General features: G+C 39.8%; 2 protein-coding genes across 3 annotated transcripts in view; one reads left to right on the forward strand and one right to left on the reverse strand.

The window, feature by feature from the left end:
• ARHGEF37 (Rho guanine nucleotide exchange factor 37) overlaps positions 1-22,545 on the forward strand; it is a 92,057-nt gene that overhangs the window by 9,514 nt on the left and 59,998 nt on the right. The window contains exons 4-6 of one of the 2 annotated variants that reach the window (XM_067463720.1): positions 8,190-8,256; positions 10,948-12,157; positions 20,914-21,089. In XM_067463720.1, the coding sequence (XP_067319821.1) occupies positions 21,011-21,089 (79 nt within the window). In that variant the 5' untranslated portion in view covers positions 8,190-8,256; positions 10,948-12,157; positions 20,914-21,010. Of the gene's footprint in view, positions 1-4,271; positions 5,041-8,189; positions 12,158-20,913; positions 21,090-22,545 lie in introns of those variants that run through there. The other variant, XM_067463719.1, reaches the window with a different exon arrangement.
• On the reverse strand, positions 7,373-9,771 carry LOC132765573 (toll-like receptor 13). Its single transcript, XM_060759853.2, has one exon. The coding sequence runs from the start codon at positions 9,769-9,771 to the stop codon at positions 8,125-8,127; it is 1,647 nt and encodes a 548-aa protein (XP_060615836.2). The 3' UTR covers positions 7,373-8,124.

Genomic DNA, 22,545 nt, shown 5'->3' on the forward strand with positions numbered 1-22,545 from the left:
CTTTTTAGAGTCTTCTTCTTTGCTCTCATTTGCTATTCTGCACTGTTGTTTTGCAAGGCTCGTGATTTGGAAAATTGCTATTTGTCCAAAACTTGATGCTTTATATATTTTCAATTTCTTTACACTTTTATTTATTTATTTACCCTATTTGTACCCCGCCTTTCTCTACCCCAAGAGGGACTCAAGGTGGCTTACATATTGTGATTATTCAATGCCTAACACACATACAGTAGAGTCTTGCTGATCTACCTTTCACTCATCCAACGTTCTCAGTTATCCAATGCAGTCTGCCTACCACCAGTCTACAGCTGTTCCAATACATTGTGATGTTTTGGTGTTAAATTTATAAATTCAGTAATTACTACATAACGTTACTGTGTATTGAACTGCTTTTTCTGTTGATTTGTTGTAAAACATGATGTTTTGGTGCTTAATTTGTAAAATCATAACATAATTTGATGTTTAATAGTTTTTTCCTTAATCTTTCCTTGCCAAACATTTTCGCTTATCCAACATTCTGCTGGCCAGTTTATGTTGGATAAGCGAGATTCTACTGTACAACATTAAGCTTAAATCCATTGAATTAAAATTAATACATATCAAAAACTTGAAAACTACATTCAATATTAAAATCATGCCATCCAAAATCATAGTCTGAGGCTGTTCCATAGTTATTGCACATATTCCAATTATATTATATGTTTGCACTGCCTTTTCTGCATTACCTTAAATTCTCAAAACAATGCTGGTCCAAGAGTCAAACTTAAGATCCATTTTTTTAAAAAATGAATATTTTAGATGTGTTGGATAATATCCTTCATTTTTATTTCTTCCCAGATTTGTTCTTGTTCTTTGGAACATGATGTGCAAAACATGTAGAGCTGAGAAAGACACAAAGCATTTTTGCCTCACTTTTATAGCTCCTCTTTATGAGATTTCGTTTCTTTTGGAAACTGTTACAGCTTGAGTCATGCCTACTTGAAGAATCAGCAAAAGCAGGTCTCCACTTATGGATCTGTAACTAGACCTTATATGGATGTTTAAGAACAACGAATGGCCCACATGCTTGCTCTTATTGTACAATGTTGTATAACACTGCCACCCAATGGATACCTGCATCTTTGCTTAAATCCTTTTTTGTGGAGAATCCTTATAATATGCCAAGGTGGTCCCATGTGATCAACGTACAGTGTGAGGATGATAAGAAGTGCTATTTCTCTTTTACCACCAAGAATGCTACGGAAATTCTAAATTTCTGTTTGGATGCAGTGAAAGATTGTATTTGAGTGAATAAACTGAAGCTCAGTTCAGCCAATATGGAAATGCTATTGGTTAATGGGAGAGTTAGTTTAGCACAGGATAACAACCTGTTCTGGATGGAGTAGTGCCTTCTGAAAAATCAGGTTTGCAGCTTGGGAGTGTTATTGAGCCTTGGATTACACTTGGAGGACTGGGTGGCTGCTGTGCCTTTGTTTGGTTTGGTTGGGGCACCTAGGAAGATGAGATTGGCCATACCTTCTGTCTTAAACCTAGAAGTCATTGATTTTTATAGTGTTAAATCTTTTTATATGAATTTTATTATGTGATTTAACTTGTTTTAAACAATGTATTTATGTGTGTTCGGCATCTAATTGTTGCCAGTCTATACGCCGGCCTGAGTCGCCTTTGGGCTGAAAAGGGCGGTATAAAAATGTGACAAATAAATAAACACTTCCTGAAGAGACTACCACTATATGGAAGCTGTAGCTAATGCAAAATGTGGAAACCAGACTGCTGTCTGATGTGCATTTTAGAGACCATACAACACGGTCATACAGGAAGTGTCCTGAAGTTTGCTTTCAAGCCTAATTCAAGGTTCTTGTCTTGACTTATAAAGCCCTAAAGAGTTTTGGATATCTGAAAGATTGCTTCCTCCTAGTGGAACTCAAAGATTAGTGGAGGCCATGTCATGTATCCTATCACTCTGCGAGGTACACATGGCAGGGCTTTCTCTATAAAAGCAGCATAATTATGGAACCCCTTCCCAAGGGAAGCTGGTCTGGCTCCATCCCTCCTGAATTTCCAATAGATTGTGGAGACTGTTGATTCAAGTGTCCTAAACATGAATACTTACCATCCTGAGACATTTTCTGTTTGCATCCCTTCTCACCTTACCCAGCAAAGTACATGTACAAGGTGACCCCCACATTCATGGGACTTCACATGGATATAAAATCCATTAACAATAGCGAACCCTATTGAAATGAAATATTTTTGGCACAGGAATAGCTAGCATGATGATGGAGGATCTAGAAAATACCCAGAAAGAACACATCTGATATTTTGTCAGATGTGGATAAATGAAACTGCAGATACCAGTCCTGTGGATATGGCGGATGTATTGTATTTATCTTCTATATCTCTCTTACTAGAATTCAAGGCTCCTTTAAAATTTAATTCCATAGGAAGCAATGGTTTTCCCATTACAATCAGGTAGCACATTTGAAGTGACGCACCTTTGTTCCAGAGTACTCCTCGATTCCTGATGCCTGCTAGCACCAAAAAACAAAAAAACAAACAAACAAAAAAAAAAACCAAACAACCCTGACATTATTTTGTTATTATGACCAGGAAACTGGGCTTCATCCCTACCCAATTCTATAACCAATTACAATTGAGGGTAAGAGAATATATTTTCTCTCTGCCACTGCAGCACAATATTGATACCAGCCAAATGCAATGTTGGGCAGCCCACATTGTCTGCAGCAGTGTAGTTATTTATATATAAAATTATCTCCGGGTGACTGGTTTCACAGGCTTGGCAGGATATTGCTTTCAGGCCACCCGTTCTGTGCTAGGATTCGAAAACACCCTTTCTGTTTCCCCAGCCCATCCCTTTCTGTTATGACTGCATTGTGCCCTTCAAAGAAGGACGTAGCCCTTGCCAATATCAGCTCCATTCTGAAGCAGAGCTGTGGCTTTCCTGTAACCTTGGCTGGTGCATTATTACTACAGGAGATGAGAGCTTGTTTATTAAGTTTCCTTTTAGAGCCACCCATTGAATATGTGGTGATGGCGGCAGATGAAAGGGAGCTTTTGTGCTATCAGAAGTCAAATCATTATAGGCCAAAGTGCAGGAACAGTATCGGGAGAATCGAGGTGAATTGGAAACTGGGCCAGCTCTGCCATGAGGCACAGCAAGGCAGTAAACCTCAGGCAGCAATTTTTGAATATTGTGGAAGGAGGGGTTTTTTCCCCTCACAGGGATGTGTTGAGGGATTTGAGAAATATTCAAAATGGGTTGTCTTATCTTTGGTTACACATTTTGGGTAGGTAATTTATTACTTGATTTCTGGCAAAAAATGTCTTTAGTCTTTGGCTTTCAACTTTTCATAGATGAAAATCAGAATATTATATAGTAAAGCAATATTAGAATGTGGTCCAGATGACAGGTTATTAATGAGGCAGAGCACATAAGCCAGGAGAGGAGTTTATTTTTGCCTTGAGTTTGCTTTTGCTGGAGACTACAGGGAAGGACAAGTTTCCACTGAGTTAATTGAGAGCAAAAGGTCTACAGCGACTGAAGTAAGCTTGAGACAATTGGGACTGGAAAGAAACACTGATATTTTGAAAGCAGCTAAAGAAGTGTGATATTAGAGAATCAATTGGGACTAGCCAAGGTTGGAAAGAAAGCAGGAAGGCCTCACCTGATTCTGTCCTTCATTGTTTAGCAGTTCATACACATTGCTGTTCCTGCAATTCAGTAAGTCATCAAAACTAAAGGATAGGAAATCACTTTTGTTTCAGTTCACTTTTATAAACATTTCACAACATCCACAAAAGAATCTGAAGAGAGAAAATAATAGATTAATCCATTCAAGCCCAGGACATTCAGTCATATGTCTTTGGTCATATTAGCACTGATTTAGGATTGGCGTCTTTATCCAGCCGAGATGTTTCTCCTTTTTTCAGACTATTATTGCAGGCAGGTACAATACGATCCTCTCCATTCTGGAAATAACCACGCCTTTTGAATTTGGGCAGCGAAAATTGGAAATTATTCTACTTTAGTTCATGTTTGAACTTTTCATCAACATTTACAAATTTTGCAAGTAATTTGTATTTAAAGTGACATTGACAGAGTTCTCTATTCATAGTGCTATAGACAGGTCTTTTAAAAAAACTTGGCTTTTTCATACCCTGATCGCTTTGAATCAAGGCAACATATGAGAATACTTCATTGAGCTGGAGGGTACAATTACACATGACTTGAGGCTATTCATGGGTTCAGTTAATTTAGAATTTTATTGAAATCCCAGCAGGTGAACAGAGTATCAGATCTATGAGATAAAGGTACAATATATTAGAAATCAGAAAAGGTGATGAATTTCCAAGTACGATAGTTAACCAACTAGATTCAAAAGTCAGATGAAGTTTTCTCTTACATACAAGACTTAGAACACATAAAATTAGATAGTGTTATATCCCTTTATAACACACGGCTTTTGCCTCTAGCCATCCATCAGAGTCTAGTGAAAGCCTCCTTTGTCACCCTTTGATTTGCAGTTTGGCCCAAAGCTCTAGGGAATATAATTATCTATTCCACGAGGAAAACTCCTGAGGACCCTGAATGAAAATTGAGGAAAACTTATTCAGGCTTTTCATATGACACAGATAACTCCAGGGAGAAATGCGTGTGCGAGCATATGTTAAAATTAAGCAGTGAAGATAGACTATAGCAAATTACCCTCCCAAGTAAACTTCATTCCAAATTTTGATACCAAGGACATAGGTTTTTTTTTTCTGTGTTAAAACTGGAACCACATATGGCTTAAGAATCCCCCTCTCCCTGGAAATAATAATGTGTATTTTCTTAATCTCTTCCAGAATTCAACTGCAAGATGGTCATGTTCATATTATGTCCAGATGTCATCCCTTCATAATAAAAGATCATATATTATTAGCGTTGCCAGGTCAAGACTCTCAGTTGCTGAGATTTCAGGGCAAAGACCTGAGACCTAAAGACAAACCTATTGTGATTTCACAGAGAGGCAAAACCAGGTAATGTTCCCAGGGCAGCTCCTGGTGGTGTCATTAGGCATGATGCATTAATTGCAGTTGCGTGGAGTATGCAACTCAAAAACATTTAGTGTTGGTGAATCAAAGCAAAGGCTTATAGTATTCTTCAGCACTATAACCAGTTAGTTGTTTAGGGAAGCAAATGCAGATAGATTCCTAACCATTCTTTATCTGCATTATCAGGTGGCCTGGGGACATGGAATGACACTTACTATTCCCTCCTGTTATCCTTGCCACAGTGATCTCTGAGTGTGAGAGCAGGAAGGGGGGCTTTCTGCCTTACCTGGGTAAGGAGTCCCAGAGTCAAGGGGCAGCCATCAAAAAGGCCCTCTCACATGTTCCCATGAACTGTAGCCAGTGCCAATTAACAACCTGCCTACGACTCTTTGAACCAGTCAAACTTCCAAACGCTCTTCAAAGATAGTCCCAGGTGGAGTACGCTACAGTAATCCAAATGAAAGGTAGCTAAGCAATGTACTACCGTGGCCAGATCTGGCATCTAAAAGAATGAGTGCCGTTAGTGCAGAAGTTTTAAATGTGCAATGGCAGCCCTAGCCACAGTAGATACCTAGGTTTCCAGGTTCAACACCAAGTCTAGGATTACTCCCAAACTGCAAACCTGTGTTTTCAGGGAGAATGTAACCCCAGTTAGCATCTAGTATTTGGAAGAATAAGAGATATCTAAAGAAGCAAGACATGACATGACATTAGCCTCACAAAACACACTCTCTAATCCTGGCTGGCTAAAAATTATTTATAGTTCCAACTAAGTAGCTTTTAAATTCCTTTGCCAAAATCAACTGGCTTTTAAAATTGCAGCTGTAGGCAACCTTGTCCTCAAAAGAGAAATGTTTATGAAAAAAAGGGTACATATTTCCAGATTTCATGTTGACTGCAGAAATTAAACTATTATTTGAACATATTATTGAACATCTTATTGATTTAGTGATTAACATCAACACTGAATAATTAACATAAATCTGAAAATAATCAAATTTAGATCTAAGGACCCTTCTACACTTCCCTAAAACCCGGTAGGTTTCTGCCAACACCCCCAACACAAACCCATGGCTTCCATTCGGGGGAGGTGGCATCCAACCCTTCTCCATCCCTCATTTTCCCCTCAAATGATGCATCAATTATACACCTCCACCTCCTGATTAATCATTTTCATGCATCAGGAGAACTCTCTGGAGGGGCCTGTGCTGCCAGCAGGTCACTCAGGTAAGTTTATGAGGAGAAAATGGGGGCCTGGGAAGAGGGGGTGCCATCCCGCACTTTTGGGCTTCAGTAGCCCAAAGAACTGGGATGTCTATGAGGATTGAACCCTGGGATTGCAGTCCCAGGAGTTCATCCCCAGGAGTCAATCCCCACAGGCGCAGCACCTGCAAAGATCCAGACCTTAGTTTACAGTCAGGACCTTTGCAGGTGTCAAACTAATCCAGAGAAAACTGGGATATCCCAGGTCCCTTCCACATAGCTGAATAAAATCCCACATTTTCTGCTTTGAACTGAAACATATGGCAGTATGGACTCAGATAACCCAGTTCAAAGCAGATATTTTGGGATTTTCTCCAGATTAATCTGGGTTTACCTGATGCATTGTTTGGACACCTCATGTAAACCTGTGACTCATCACGAGTTTTAGCATAGTGTAATAAAGTGTCAAATGTCTTCATTTCCTCGTTTCTGAGGTAACTCTATTCTTTGATTCCTCTTTATCATTTTGAAAACATAAACTTCAAAAAATCAAGCAGTAGACTTTAGACCTGGTTATGCAACTGAATATTTCTAGAATCTAAAATTCCAATAAATGATTTGCAAGAGCTGGTGTGTGTGTATGTTGCCATGTTAAATAGCACTATCCAGAGACTGGGGGCATTTTAACTTTACTTTCATATTGGCATACTGGTTGGCAATGTGGTTTTCTTGTAAACCAAATTTTGGTCTACTGTTCACAATTTTATTAGTATCTGCAATTCTATATCCACTTACTTGGAATATGTACTGTTCAATAGACTTTCTAATTGTTTTAGAACCATGTGTGAGCTGTTAACTTACAGTGCAATCACTAGTAAAGTCAGTAATTTATCTGACACATGCAGTTACCAGACTAGCAACCCACCTATCCCTTTCTTGCCCTAAGACATTCAGTGAAACGTTATGCGTATTTACTTAGAAGCTGGTTCCACTGAGTTCAGTGGATATTGCTTCTAGGTGAATCTGTAGAGAAGTGCATTCTGCACACTTATCAAGTGTAAGATCTTCCACATAAAGATGCAGAGAAACAGCTTTAAAGTTTTGCTTCTAGGTCTTTTAATGACCTTCACTCGAAGTATGTGATGAAGCAAAATATCAAAAGGAAAACCCCATATTCAATTTGTATGTGTTCAGTATGCCACAGAAAGCAAATCAATAAGAGTGTTGCATTTCAAGACAAATTTGTTAACAATATTTTCTTGCATCTGTTTTTTTCATGAAGTAAAAGCCTCCACTAGAATTAGCCTTATCAAAGATATCTGATAGAATCAGACAGCACTTATAGTTATCAGTGATTGTTGAAGTGGTGTCTTCCTAATGCTCATATACAGTATATAGTATTGTGAAGATCAAAGATACTGTGGATCAGGAATTGAGAGTGTCTAGTCAGGATGTTAATTTTTGCTTATTTCATGCTTAAATGCAAGAACAAGGATTTTCAAAAGTTGCCTCTCTTCTGAGCAAGATTCTAAACACTTTTGACTGAGTTTTCATTTTGGAGACAATTTAGTGAGAAATCTCATTTGCTCAGAAAGGCTTTCATTTTTGTACAGAATATACTGTTTCTGCACAAAAACGTAATAAAAGTGCACTTAAAATAAATCTTATGGCAATTGACCCTGTTTAACCTTTTTAATTGAGAATAAGAACATTTGTGAACATTTTTTATATCTTTAATATTTTTGGACTATTAATTCCCATCAGGGGTCACCACTGGCTATATTAGCTGGGACTGATGCTGGCAACAGTCCAACAGCCACTGGTGGACCACTTATTCTCTACCCAACTCCTCTGCCAATAAAATCTTTATAGAATTTCATCAGAAACAATTCCAGCCACAATAGGATGCTCCTCTTCTTTTTCTTCCCCAGTTTTCATTGCCGTATTAAGCTTATGCCAAAACAGTGGGATTTCCTGCTCTTCCTGGGGCCATTTGAGGTAAGTTTTCTTCTTTATCAGTCTTCTCATCCTGTGATAGGGTGACAGATACTCACAGGGAATGTCCTCCAGGAAAATGAGGATCAAGACATCCTTGTGCTGATCGAAGATGCGAAAGCTTGCCACCTGGATCTCCTTGGAGCACCACTCACTTTCTAGGTAGTGGCGACTTATTACACAGATGGTCTTTCGGCTACTATAGATGTTGTCCACGATGTTTTCCAGAATGAATCGCCCTGGCTCAAAGTCTCGGTGATGGAGACAGAGCTTCCAACTATACTGGTTTTCTAGCACTGGCAGGAGGTAATTCATCACCCATTTTTCATCACAAGTGTTGTAGGAAACAAAAGCATCGTAATTGTACTCCATATCTTGACCCTTCCTTTTTTGCTTCTTGTCAATAAAATATGCAAGCAATAGATGGTAAGTGTAGACCATGTGCCATCTCCACTGACAACAGAAGCTAACAAGCATCAGTAAAATGATTGCAGCTGTGTTGGTAATATACAGGATAAAGTCATGGTTAGCAGTGCAAGAGGATGTCTTGAAGGTCCGCAGTTTCTTCTCTTTATAGGCAGGAGGGGAGGCACAGGTGTAATCAGAGAAATGGAGGACCTGAGTTTTAGGATTCATTGGTGACCATCTGAGGAAGTCTTGGTTACTGCAGCAACAGGTGAAAGGATTGTTCCTGAGATCTAGAAAAAGGAGTTGAGACAAAGCCTTTATTTGCTCTCTTGTGATAATGTCTATTTGGTTCCCAGCTAATCTTAAAAGCGTCAGCCTCGAAAAGTTTACTTGAGAAACAAAGCTGAGGGAATTTAGTCCATTTTTGTTGAGATGGAGTTCTTTCAGGTTTGATAAAGGCACAAACAGTGTGGCGTTAATGGAGTTAAGATTGTTGTTGCTCAAATCAAGTTCTTGAAGAGTAGGTGTATACTTAAAAGTCTCTGAATCCAAAGAAGAGATAGCTAGGTTGCCTGCATGAATTTGTATAATGGACTCTAACCCTTTCAGGAAATTAACTGGAAAATTCTGAAGTCCATCATGACGTTGGCTGTTTATTTGTAGTTTCTTTAATGACTTTAAAAGGTAAAAAGGTGGATAGGCAAGTTTTTGAGAAGATTCATAACTCATGTAATTGTTAAATAGTTCAAGGTCTTCCAAAAAGCTTGCACCTTGAAAGACGCCTTTGTGAAAAGTCTCCTTGGTGATCTTGTTGCTTCCAAGAATAAGAGACTGCAGGTTACTCAAACCTTCAAAGGCTCCTGGTTTTATTGTGACAATCTGATTATCTGCCAGATTAAGGAGCTGCAGAGATGCGAGATTCCTAAAAATTCCTTTGTTTATATGATCCATTTTATTTTGCCTCAGTATCAAAGTTTTCAGCATCTGCAGACTTGCTGAGAAAGGTCCCTTGATCATTTTCAAAGTATTCTCCCCAAGATCTAGTTCTTGCAATCTACACAAGTCAGCAAAGAGGTTTGAATCGACATGGGAGATAGTATTACCGGACATGTAGAGACTCTTAACGTTGTTTAGATGAGCAAAGTCATTGGGAAGAATCCTTTTGATCTTATTAAAACTAAGATCTAGGGTTTCTAATGATGTCACATTAGAAATAGCATTTGGTACCATTGTAAATTTGTTGTATGCCAAAGAGAGAATTTGCAGATAAGGAAGGGATTGAAATACTGATACCGGCAGCACTTTCAGCTTGTTAAATGCCATATTCAAGTGTCTTAGATGTGTGCAGTTTTCAAAAGCTCTTGCTTTAACACTTGTGAATTTGTTTCTTAATAAGTGGAGAGTCTCAACATTTTGATGCCAAAGGCACACCTGCTCTATAAGACCATCGGATTCAGTCAGATTTAAGTGATCTAGGTAGATAATTTCTAGCCCGGAGCAATTCAGTGTTTGAATCACTTCCAATATACCTGATGGATTCATAGCCATTCCTCCCAAATATAATACCTTCAGACCCTTTAAGAAACATGGATCTCGTATTAGCCACACAATGGGGGGTTTTGGGGTAGAGAAAGATAAATCAAGGGAAACAAGGCTTTGCAAAACTGGAGTTGAAACATCAAGGAAAGAAATTGGGTTATGGGATGCATCCAGTTCATGAAGCATCAGAGGTACACTCACAATCTCTTTTGTTGAGAAGTTTTGCAAGTCATTGTCCTTGATGTGCAACTTCTCCAAAGAGTCCATGTTAAACATAGCGTCCATGGCATTCAGGGCATGCAATCTGTTTGAAGATAGATCAATTACCTTTAATTTCTCCAAATGGACAAAGGCAGATGTCTCGATCTTGTCTATTTGATTGTTACCAAGCAGCAGGGTAGAGATGTTTGTGAGCCCAGCAAACATGAGACTGGAGATAAGGTGGAGCTGATTCTCGGTGAGGTTCAAAATCTCCAATTGACCTGTGTTGGTGAAAGTACCTTCTTCAATGTGATGAATTTGGTTCTGAGATATATTCAGAACATGCATGCGAATCAGATTGCTGAAGCTGTTCTTCCTCAGACTTGCAATTCTGTTCTCAGACAAATCCAGGAAAAAAAGTTTGCTTGGCAGATGAGCTGGGACTTCACTCAGGTTTCTGTGGTAGCACAAAACTTTCGTTTCATTTTCTGCATTGTCATGGATCTCACAGTTATCCAGTGAGTAAGGGGTCACATTTTGTTCTAGGCTGACTAGAAGAAGCAATATTGATATAAGTCCCAGGGAAAGCATTCTCTTCTTATCCATGTTTAACGGCTTCGTGAGAATTAGAAAACAAAATGGATTAATTTGACAGCAGTGAAATCTTACGAAACTGAATGACACGCACAATGGGAGGAAACATACCAAAAGAGGAACTTCTTCGTCATGGTTCTGCATTTGAAAGAAGTGAAACTGCAAGTATGCTGAAGCACTGATACTGTGCAATCTCTACCCAGTTTTGAGTAGGGATTTACAATAAAAAGGACTCAGTAGTTTTTCTGAAGAAGTCCCAAACACCTGTTTAAAGCTTTACCTTTCCCTCAATGCCTACCAGCCCAATTGGCAGCAGTTATCATTTTCTAGCTAAACTGGGCCACCAAAGCACTTGTTTGAGTCCACATTAACGGTGGTGTGCTACATAAGTAATAGTGAGGCAGAGAATGTCACCTGGCAGCATTTAAATAAAATGCTTCAACAACACCCACATTTTTGTGTAATCTGGAGCAACTTCCTGATTCCAGGCCTTTCCAGAAACTCAGATTGAAATGAAGCCATGCATACCCAACTGATACAACCTATTTTGTTTTGACATTTGTATGCTAATGACACAATCTCTCTTTGCATACAGAAGATAATACTATTTATCATATTGGGAAGAGCAAGTTTCTGTCCCCTTGTCTCCTTTCCTCCCATTGTGTTCACTGAGTGCAAACTACTTTGGCACCTTGAAGTAAGCTGAGGATGAGGATGGAAGTAGGAAGAGTTGAGAGAAACAGGGATAGTTTAAAAGCAGCTAAAAATGAGATAAGAGAGGATTGGTTGGGTTTGTCTCTGCCAACTTGGAACGGTTGAAAGGTTTGCTATGTGTTTACTGGAGATATGTTCTCTTGGCTCACATGTCTGACATTGCATCAGCACAGGTGGAACGCTCCCTGTAAAACTTGTGTCCTAACAGGCTCAGCAACTTTTCCCTGTTCCCCTTCTACAATGCATCCCTTGAACGTCTTCCCTTCCAGACAGCTCAGCCAATCAGGGAAAACAGATCAGATCTGGTGAACTGTCATGGACTTCAAGTGGTTGGTGTACTTAGCAAATTTGGTACAAAACACCAATGGTTGAAAAGTGAACATCTGACAAGTAGATCAGGGTGAACAGGATTTCCTAGAAAATAACAGAAAGGAGGAGTACAGCTAAGGTAAGCACCTATTTGTACTTGTGCTTTCAAAGGTTCATCTGTAAATAAAACATTTAAAATTTGTGACACTAGAAGTGACAAAGGACTGATAGAAACATTGGCAGTTCTGTCACTTGTTTCTGCTAACTAAAGCAATAATCCCAGTCCTGAGGGATATCCAAGCTCATTCCACTCACCAGTCACCATCAAAATTGAAAATAAATTTAAAATTTGTCTGCTCTTGTCACGCAGCCTTGCACTTTATCTTATGTCCTCTCCCAATTGTTGCAGCTCTGCTCTTCTCTCATTCCCTTTCCCTATTGTTTAGCCTGGCCACATTTACAGCAGCTTACCTCCACTGGTAGTTGAGCACAATTTGATTGAGTTTTACTAGTTGTTGTTTTTATATGTGTATGTGTTTTTACTTTTTCTACTGTATTTTATTTTATGCTCTGTTTTAGGCACCATGGTGCCATGTGTAAGCCACTCCAAGTGCCGTCAGGGAAATTGTGACAGGATACAAGAATAAAGTTATTCTTATATAATAACTATATTGCTTATAAAGTTATGAGAGAATGCTTCTAGAACATGGCCATATAGCCTGGAAAACTCACAGCAACCTAATAAAGTTGTTGTTGCTGTTATTATTATTTATTTATTTCAAACTGTGTTAATTATGCAGTGTAAATGGACAAATAGTCTACCTAAATGGGAGAGTATTTGAGAACCATTTGTGAGAACCGTGCAATAAGAGCAAGGTGTGTGTGTGTGTGAGTGTGTGCACGCACGTGCATGTACTTTCAAGATGCTTTTTCATTTGCAGCAACCTTTTATATTTCCTTGGGTTTTCTTAATTCTCAAGGAATACTCAAAGATGGTTTTGTCAGTTCCTTCTTCTGAAATATATTGTGTGCCTTGGTTTTTTAAAGCAAGGAAGCTCCTATAATAATAGAAAATAGGAGAATGGTGAAGATGAAAGAAATGTCTATATGCTTACCCTAGCAATACAGACACTGTGAGAATCGAATGAGGTACTAACGGTTGCATACCAAAAATAAAAACAGGAACAATGACCAGGGGCAGGATTTTCCATAAAGTGTAGTCTGAGGCTATGCAAGTAATTCACTACGTTTTACTTATGGATTGTGCAGTAGATTGCTCTTATAGATATAGAATCCGCAATATCTTTTTTGCTGATTTCAGAACTTCTCCTGATTTCTTAAATATGTATTTTCCATGTGAATGCAAGTTGCAGTGCATATTAGGGGTGTGTTTTCTAGCCTCCACCCCCACCTCCCCATGCTCCACATCATACTGGATTTTACAGCATGTGTGAGTCGGGCCTGAAAGAAAATTCATGCCTTGTAAAGCCTTGATTCCTCTACCACCAAGAAACACCTAGAACATGGAGAAGTAACCATGTGCTCTTTGTTTTATTTGGATTATAATTCCTATTGGCCCCTATCAGCATGCCCAGTGGTTGTTAATCATGGGACTTGCAGTTCAAATCACGTGGAGGGCAGTTTGCTGCTTACACTTCTTTGAGATAATTTGAGTATTTATTTTATTTTTATAAAATAAAAATGAATAAAAAGGCACCACTTAGATTCTTTGATACAGTCACTGTTCTGTAGATTCTGATGATTATATAGGATAACTGTAGCATGCAATTTGCCATGAAGCGTCATTCTTTCCAGCAGTGGCAAGATGTTTCTTCTGCATAGGTGTGGCTATGGCCCTGTAAGTGGATGGCATAATTCCATCAAACACAGGTTTACTTGCATTTGTCTGCACTTCAGGGGTTTCTCAGTAAGGCTTGCTTTTGTGCATCTGTTACAGAAAAATGTGTGAAGTGTTAAAAGGAAGGAAATATTTTTAGTGCTTTGATCGACACAGTAGCAGCATGAGAACACAAGAAGTAGAAAGGTATGAGGGGGCTATGTGAAGTCAAGTCTATTTAGCATAATAAACTGTAAGAAACGCACAGCAGTAGCCTTAAAAAAAACTAGGGGAAACAGGCAGAAGCATGAGAACAACAATTGGGGAGAAAGATGACCTCAGAAAACTTGACATAGATTTTCTCCTGGTATTGAAACACAAATAGATCATTATACACAACAAGACATGTAGCTGTTGAAGATCATTGTGTTATAGCTTGTGGCTTTTAAAATAATTATTTTTATTAATATTTCATCATGAGCCATGGTGGCACAATGGGTTAAGCCCTTATGCCAGCTGAACTGCTTACCTGAAGTTTGGTGGTTAAAATCTGTGAGACAGGGTGAGCACCCATTTGTCAGCTCCAGCTTCACATGCGGGGACATGAGAGAAGCTCCCACAGGATGGTACAACATCTGGGCATACCCTGGGCAATGTCTCTGCAGACCACCAATTATCTTGCAGTTTCTCAACTGGCTTCTGACACACACAAAAAAATCATGGGTAATGTAAGATAAAGTCTTACATCATTGTATTATAATAATATCTACATCCATAAACAAAAAAACCCATCTTACTTCCAAATCATTGTATTATAATAATATCCACATCCATACATAAAAACCCCCATCTTACTTCCAAATCATTGTATTATAATAATATCCACATCCATAAATAAAAAAACCCATCTTCCTTCCAAACATAGTAAAGTAAAGGTATTCCCTGACATTTAGTCTACTCGTGTCCGACTCAGGGGGTTGGTGCTCATCTCCATTTCTAAGCCAAAAAGCTGGCGTTGTCCATAGACAACTAGGTCATGTGACCAGCATGACTGTATGGAGCAGCATTACCAATAAGTGGTACCTATTTATCTACTCACATTTGCATGTTTTTGAACTGCTAGATTGGCAGAAGCTGGGGCTAGCAGCAGGACCTCACCCCGTTTCCTGGATTCAAACTGCCAACCTTTCAGTCAGCAAGTTCAGCAGCTCAGTGGTTTAACCCATTGCGCCACCAGGGCCCCCCAAACATAACATTCCCCATTATACTATAATACTTCAAAAATGAAATAAAGAAGTGATAGATCACCTCCTCCCCCGGTTATGAAGTGGGGGGCGGGGGGAGAAACATTCCACAGAAAGAAGAAAAACATATTTAAACCACAATTGCACTACTAAAATAAATGAAATATACTAAACTGTGCATATGAAAGTTAAAATTGACTTCCCACTCACCAACTCAAAGATATTTCTGTTGAAAACATTTAAAACATCATCTTGCTATTAGGTATAGTGTAAAATTGGCGTTATTTCTACCCTATTTTATATTAATATTCTTCCATCTTCATATCCCAGAAGTAACGTAAAGGTAAAGGGTTCACCTTGACATGAAGTCTAGTCGAATCTGATGCTAGAGGCTGGTGCTCATCTCCATTTCTAAGCCAAAGAGCCTACCTTGTCCGTAGACACCTCCTAAGTCATGTGGCTGGCATGACTGCAGAGTGCTGTTACCTTCCCTCTGAAGCAGTACCTATAGTTCTACTCACATTTGCATGCTTTCAAACTGCTAGGTTGGCAGCAGCTGGGATTAACAACAGGAGCTCATCCTCTTCCACAGATTCGAACTGCCAACCTTTTGGTCATCAAGTTCTTTAGCTTAGCAGTTTAACCCCATGTACCACCATGGCCCCTGAAGTACCTTTATGCCATAAAAGGTTTCCAAGCAACAGCGGTAGAGTGAATTACCTTTTACAAATATAGAAAAAAGACACCAAAGACCAACGAAGATTAGAGGGAAGTCAACATTTTTCTTCTTCTCTCTCTCTTATTTTTCCTATCTCTCTTTCGGGGCTTTCCCCCCCTTTCCAATATTAAATTTTATTTTCCTACTATTCTCTTATCTATAACGACAATGTTCTCCCACTATCGATGTAATTTCAATTTTATAAAACTTTAAAATAAAAATACTTTTAAAAAAAAGTTTACCAAGCATTTTAAAATGTTTCTAAAGTCTTCACCTTTATTATAATAACTGATTTGTCCATTTCATCCATTTCAAGCATCTTGACTATGCACGTTTCTCTCATTGGTAATTCTATTTTTCTACTTTTGAGCTTAAAGTATTTTTGCAGATAGAACCATATATTGTATTGTTAAAATTAAGGGATTTGCATATTTGATAGTCCTACTAGGAGCTGGATCAAGATTTTTAAAAACCTCTTGCGTTAAGCTTGTGGCTTGTTAATTGTTCTTGCAAGAGCATGTACTTTGGTCACAATATGATGCAACACTTAATGGTGTTTGATGGAAAAACTGAGTCAACCTGCTTTAGGGTCTAGCTCCAGCTACTGTTACGTGCCCAGATAACACCAGTGGAGTTCAAAGTGACCTTCAGTATTTCAGTTGTCAGTGCATATGTTTTAAAAATAGTTCATTCCTTTGGTAGTAAGGAATGGAAAGTCACAGGTTTGTCGGACTCTTTTCTCAAGGAGAAAATTCATGGTTTGTGTGTAAGAAAAAAAATACTTGGTGAAGCTGGAAGAAAGTGTGGCTTCTTCTCACTGGCATATAATTTCTTGTGCCAAAATATAAACTTTCTGGAAGACAAGAAAAAAATCTACCTGAATACTGCAGAACCAGCATACTCACAGTATTAATCCTAGTATAACAGTTATTTTAGAAGCAATTGGTAGGACACAATATATTTTTTGCCCCTAAATCCATTTCATTTATTGTGTTTATTCAATTTACCCCCCCCCCCCCCCCTCCATTCTGTCATGGGACCCACAAGACCTAATAATCTGATTGGCAGCAGAGCAACATCTCTAGGAAGAGCATTGCCGATGCAGTGTGCTCCTGCAGAAAAGATCCTCCCGTGGATTGTGACCCTGCATGGGATATACAGAATACATCTGCACATATAGCTTAACCGCAGCCATGGAATACTGATGCTGATGCTGCTGCCGCTGCTATTGAACAGTCATGGAGTGGGAGGGAGAAGACTGGGAGTGGGAACTTCTTCTCTCTCCCCCTCAGTTTGCTGCAGAGACAGGAAAAGAAAGAATAATGTTGTCTCTTTGCCTCTCTCATGAGCAGGGGAACAAAAACATTGTCTTTGCTACTCTGGACTCTTCTACACAGGGCCAAAACCCATGACGGATCATGGGTTTACCCGAGTTGTCCAAACAACACATCAAGTAAACCTGGATTAATTTGGAGAAACTAGGATATTCTATTTTTCTCCAGATTAATTTGACACCTGAAAAGTTACACACCTCAAACTAAGGTCCGGATCGTTGCAGGTGCTAAGTCTGTGGGGATAGATTCCCGTGAGTCCCACGGTCCCGGGGGTCAATCCCCACAGCAATGCTGGTTCTTTGGGCTCCTGGAGCTTGAAGGAATGGGGTGCTGCCCATCCCCTCCTCCCCCAGTCCCCGATTTTAATAATAATAATAATATAATAAAACTTTATACCCCACCACCATCTCCCCAAGGGACTTGGAGCGGCTTACATTAGGCCAAGCCCAATAACACATCAATAAAACAACAAGCAATAAACAAAATAAGCAATACAATTAGTATAACTCACATGTAGACAATAAACACAATAATTTAACAGCCTATGGCCGGGCCAGATGTAATAGTTAAAACTTTAAAAATAAATGCTGGACATTTTCCCCTCAAAAACTTACCCAAGGGACCTGCTGGCAGTGCAGACCCCTCCGAACAGTTCTCCTGGTGCATGAAAATGATGCATCCAGAGGTGGGTGGAGGAGGAGGGAAATTTTCTGAGGGTGAGTTTTTGAGGAGGAAATAGGGAACTGGATGCCACCCCCTAAAGGGAAAGCTTGTGGTTTGGGTTGTAGAGTGTGGGGACAGAAATAACCCAGTTCCTCTGGGGTTTTAAGGCAGTGTAGAAGGGCCCTCACTTGTCTCTTTCTCTCCCACTCCTCTGTAGCAACAGAGGATAGCCTCTTGCACCATTTTTTAAAAAAGGACACAGGTACATGTTACATGCCATCAGTGGTAAATCACCATACTTTTCTAAATGTCAAAAGTGTAAGTTGAGATTTGAGAATAACTTTCGCTCATTCATTTCTTTGAAACTGATATTTTTGCAAAAAATTCCCTTCCAAAGGCCATCAAATACAGAATGGGTGATGCCTGGCTTGACAATAATCCATGTGAAAAAAGTTGAACATGAGCCAACAATGTGATGCAGCAGCTTAAAAAGCCAATGGGATTTTGGGCTGCATCAAAAGGAGTATAGTGTCTAGATCAAGGGAAGTAATGGTATCTCTCTATTCTGCTTTGGTTAGACCTCACCTGGAATACTATGTCCAATTCTGGGCACCATATTTAAAAGAGATGTTAACAAGCTGGCACATGTCCAGAGAAAGGTAAATAAAATGATCAAAGGTCTGGAGGCCGTTTTAAAGAGCAGGGTATGTTTAGCCTGCAGAAGAGAAAGTTGAGAGGAGACATGATAGCCATGTATAAATATGTCATAAGGAAGAAGGGGCAGGCTTGTTTTCTGCTGCCCTTGAAACTAGGAGTCAGAGAAATGGGTTCAAATAATAGGAAAGGAGATTCCACCTGAACATTAGGAGGAACTTCCTAACTGTGACAGCTGTTCAGCAGTCAAACCTTCTGCCTCGGAGTGTGGTGGAGGCTCCTTCCTTGGAAGCTTTTAAACAAAGGCTGGATGGCTATATGTAGCGGTGCTTTGATGGTGTTTTTCCTGCATGGCAGGGGGTTGGACTAGATGGCCCATGTGGTCTCATCCAACTCTATTATTCTATGATTTTATGAAATATATATTAGGAAATGTGAAGAGCATTTGCACCATATTTGAAGACCCCCGGGTCCATAAGCAATCAAAAACCATTTCTAAAACAAATTCATAATAGGTTTTATTTTGCCCCCAAGTGTCCTTTAGCCTCCAAGTGTCTAAAGCACATTTCCACCACATTTTGATTCAAGAAATTGCAGGTCCCCTAGGAGTAGAGGGCATGTGGGGGTTTAAAAAAGCTTTTTTTTTTTTTTTTTTGAGGAAGCAAGTGGGGTGGAGGGATATGGTCTTCAATATTTCCTGGGCAGACTAATAGCTTCCTTCGCCACTAGTCCCCCTCGGAGTAATAGCTTATTGCTGCTTTAAATACTAAAATGCACCAAACTGTCCAAACGGATTGCCAGTTTCCATTGTAGTATTGCCAACTCTGTAGACATAATTTTGCATTATTTGTCACTTACAATGATGTCATAATGAGAAAGCACCAACTAAAACAAGAAATCAAAGAAAAACATTTAACAAAAGCAAACACCTGCATCCCTTTCACCAGGAAAAGGAAGCGAAATGGATAAATAATTCTTGCATTGTTGAGTAAGAAAATGTGATTAAACAGATGCTGAAAGCTTTGCAGAAGTTCCTGAGTATTAGCATTGTTCCTGTAAAATTGTATAGTGTCAGGGATGTAAAGTATTGAAATAAAAGGGGAAGAAAGGGGGAAATCCCTTTTCATGATTGTTAGGCATCAGACTTCAAACTCTGTGTATAATCTGCATAGTGTTGCTCTCCATGAAACTCAGATTGGTTTGAATTTCATGAAACGTGCTATTTTAGGTTGAATCTACAGAGACTGCATTTTACTACGATCCCACTTCCTTTTGTTTCAATATAAAATGTTCTTTCAACGCATCAGGGCTTTAAGTCAGGGGTGTCAAACTCATTTTCCCCAAACTCATTTTCACATCAGACTTATGGCTTCCTTCAAAGGGAAATTTGTAATTATAACACTGTATGAATGTAACTATGTTGCCCTGGCATTGAAAGCCTCACAGGCCACATAAAATGGCATGGCGGGCCAGATTAGCCCACAAGATTTCAAAGGATTTTTCAAAGGTTTCCGTATAGCCTTCTGTTTTGAAAAAGGACCATTTTTAAAAAACTTGTGGCTTGATCCCCGAATTGGGATCATGATAGCATTAGGAGTGGAGGGTGTGGGAGAGAGTGGGTCCAGGTTGCTGGTGGTCCACTAGATCAGGTGGCCAACTGGACCATCTGATTTTTCTCACTATAAAAGGGTAGCTCCTTTGTTTGGATTTGGTGCTGATAACCTTCACACGCATAGTGTTGCACAAATTCAGAGGTTGGCATTTCACCTCCCCAAACTCTATCGACTTCCCTTTACAGAAACAAAAGTGGGCAATCAGAACAAAGCGAAAACAAAGGTTATTGATTAAGCAAATATGCATGTGTGGCAGGAATCCAAAAAAGTCATGCAGCTCATATGTCCAAACATAAAAAGATACAGTAGAAACACCCCCTTGTGCTGATGTGGCTACATAATAGAGACCCACACTGATTTGGATTAAAACTAGTGTGTGAGATAATAGAGGGGTCAAGCCAAGGCAAACAGAGTACACAGTGGAGCTGAGATACTGCTCTCATATAGATTCAGCCTTACTGACAAATCTCATAATAGAACACTCTGATAGCTTTTCCAGGATAGGTATTATTATATGCACAACATTGTATACTGCATTTGTTCAAGCAATACCAAATACTAATGCCTGTGTTGCAAGGAAACCTTATTTTCCTAGCAGTAAAATAGTTTGGTTTCAAAACTGCAGTTTTCATCCTAACTGCATCAATTATGACAGAAGATACTGTGTCAAATATTACAGCGATGTCACAGACTGTGGTATCACTGATGCAGAACAGCACAAATGGCCTAAGCTTATGCCAATTTACTGCTTTGAAAAATAACAATGCCCCTTTTAGATGCTAATCATTAACCTTTTTTCTTGTTCTTTTCTTCCTCCTTTTGTGTGTGTCAGGTTTGTAGGCTGATATCTTCAACTGTAGTGTCAGTACAGCTCTAAGGCTACATGATTTCTTTTGCCACCTGAAAAGTCCCACTCTTCCACTGTTTAAATGGAGAAGGGAGTGCCTCAGAATCTGGAAGAAGATCTTAGCCAGCTGCATAACTCCATTGGAGGCTGCAGTCTAACAGGTAAGAAAAGTTCTCATTTCCCTCATACTTGTAATCTGAACTGGTACTTCAGAGTGGGCATGGTGAAGGGATATGCCCTCCCAATGTTTCCTGGGGTTCTGATGTGGCCAGCATCTTCTGCAGTTGCCCACTTTTTAGTCTAATCACTTGCTTAGTGCAAGAATCTGCTTCAATTCCTGTTTAAATGACTCCAGTGAAAGGAAATTCAATCACCACCCAGAGAGGCTGCCCTGTGGTCTAATGGCTTTTTCCATCAGTAAATTTCTCATAATGTCTAGTCAGAACCTAAGCTGGTAAGTACCTACCTACCTACTTATCTATCATACTTAATCAAGGTAACTCCAGCCATAGATAGATGGATAGATAGATAGATAGATTTTTTTTGTCATGTCAGGAGCAACTTGAGAAACTACAAGTCGCTTCTGGTGTGAGATAGATAGATAGACAGACAGATGACAGGCAGCTTTGGATATCTCCGGGAGGACTAACTGCCCTGCGGTGATTGTTTTGCTGTCTGCTCCCCTATTCAGAAGAATTCCAGAGTGATGATGTTATGCTAAGTGCAGGTCTGATCACTAAAAAGATCTTTATTCTAAATCATGGGATACCAGAACTACCAAGTGTGTTATCAGATCAGCTCCCAACTCATGAATATTCCTCTTGGAACTAATAGGCTGGCCTGTAATATGTCCGGTTTACCTTAAATCATCGGATAATATTCTAAAAAAAAAAAAACAAAAACAAACCATCACTGGACCCCACTCAATTTGTCAACTTTCGGCCAGTCTCCAATCTCCCCTACTTGGGCAAAGTCCTGGAACGCGTGGTGGCCTTACAACTCCAGGAATTCCTGGTGGACACGGACTATCTAGATCCGTCACAGTCTGGCTTTAGGCCGGGACATGGTACTGAGACAGCGTTGGTCGCCTTAGTTGATGATCTGCGCCGGGAACTGGACAGGGGGAGTGTGTCTCTGCTGGTTCTGCTGGACCTCTCTTCGGCCTTCGATACCGTCGACCATGGTATCCTTCTGGGATGCCTCGCGGGAATGGGTCTTGGGGGTACTGCCTTGCAGTGGCTCCGGTCCTTTCTCGAGGGTCGCTCCCAGAAGGTGTCACTAGGGGACTCCTGCTCGACTCCTCGGCCATTGCACTGTGGAGTCCCGCAGGGCTCAATACTGTCCCCTATGTTGTTTAACATATACATGAAGCCGTTGGGAGAGATCATCCGGAGTTTTGGGGTACAATGTCATCTGTACGCAGATGATGTCCAACTCTATCACTCTTTTCCACCTGCCACTAAGGAGGCTGTTCAGGTCATGAACCGGTGCTTGGCCGCTGTCTCGGACTGGATGAGGGACAACAGATTGAAACTAAATCCAGACAAGACAGAGGTACTCCTGGTCAGTCGTAAGACCGAACAGGGTACGGGGTTACAGCCTGTGCTGGATGGGGTC

The sequence above is a fragment of the Anolis sagrei genome, chromosome 2, assembly GCF_037176765.1.
Source record: "Anolis sagrei isolate rAnoSag1 chromosome 2, rAnoSag1.mat, whole genome shotgun sequence".
Taxonomy (NCBI): domain Eukaryota; kingdom Metazoa; phylum Chordata; class Lepidosauria; order Squamata; family Dactyloidae; genus Anolis; species Anolis sagrei.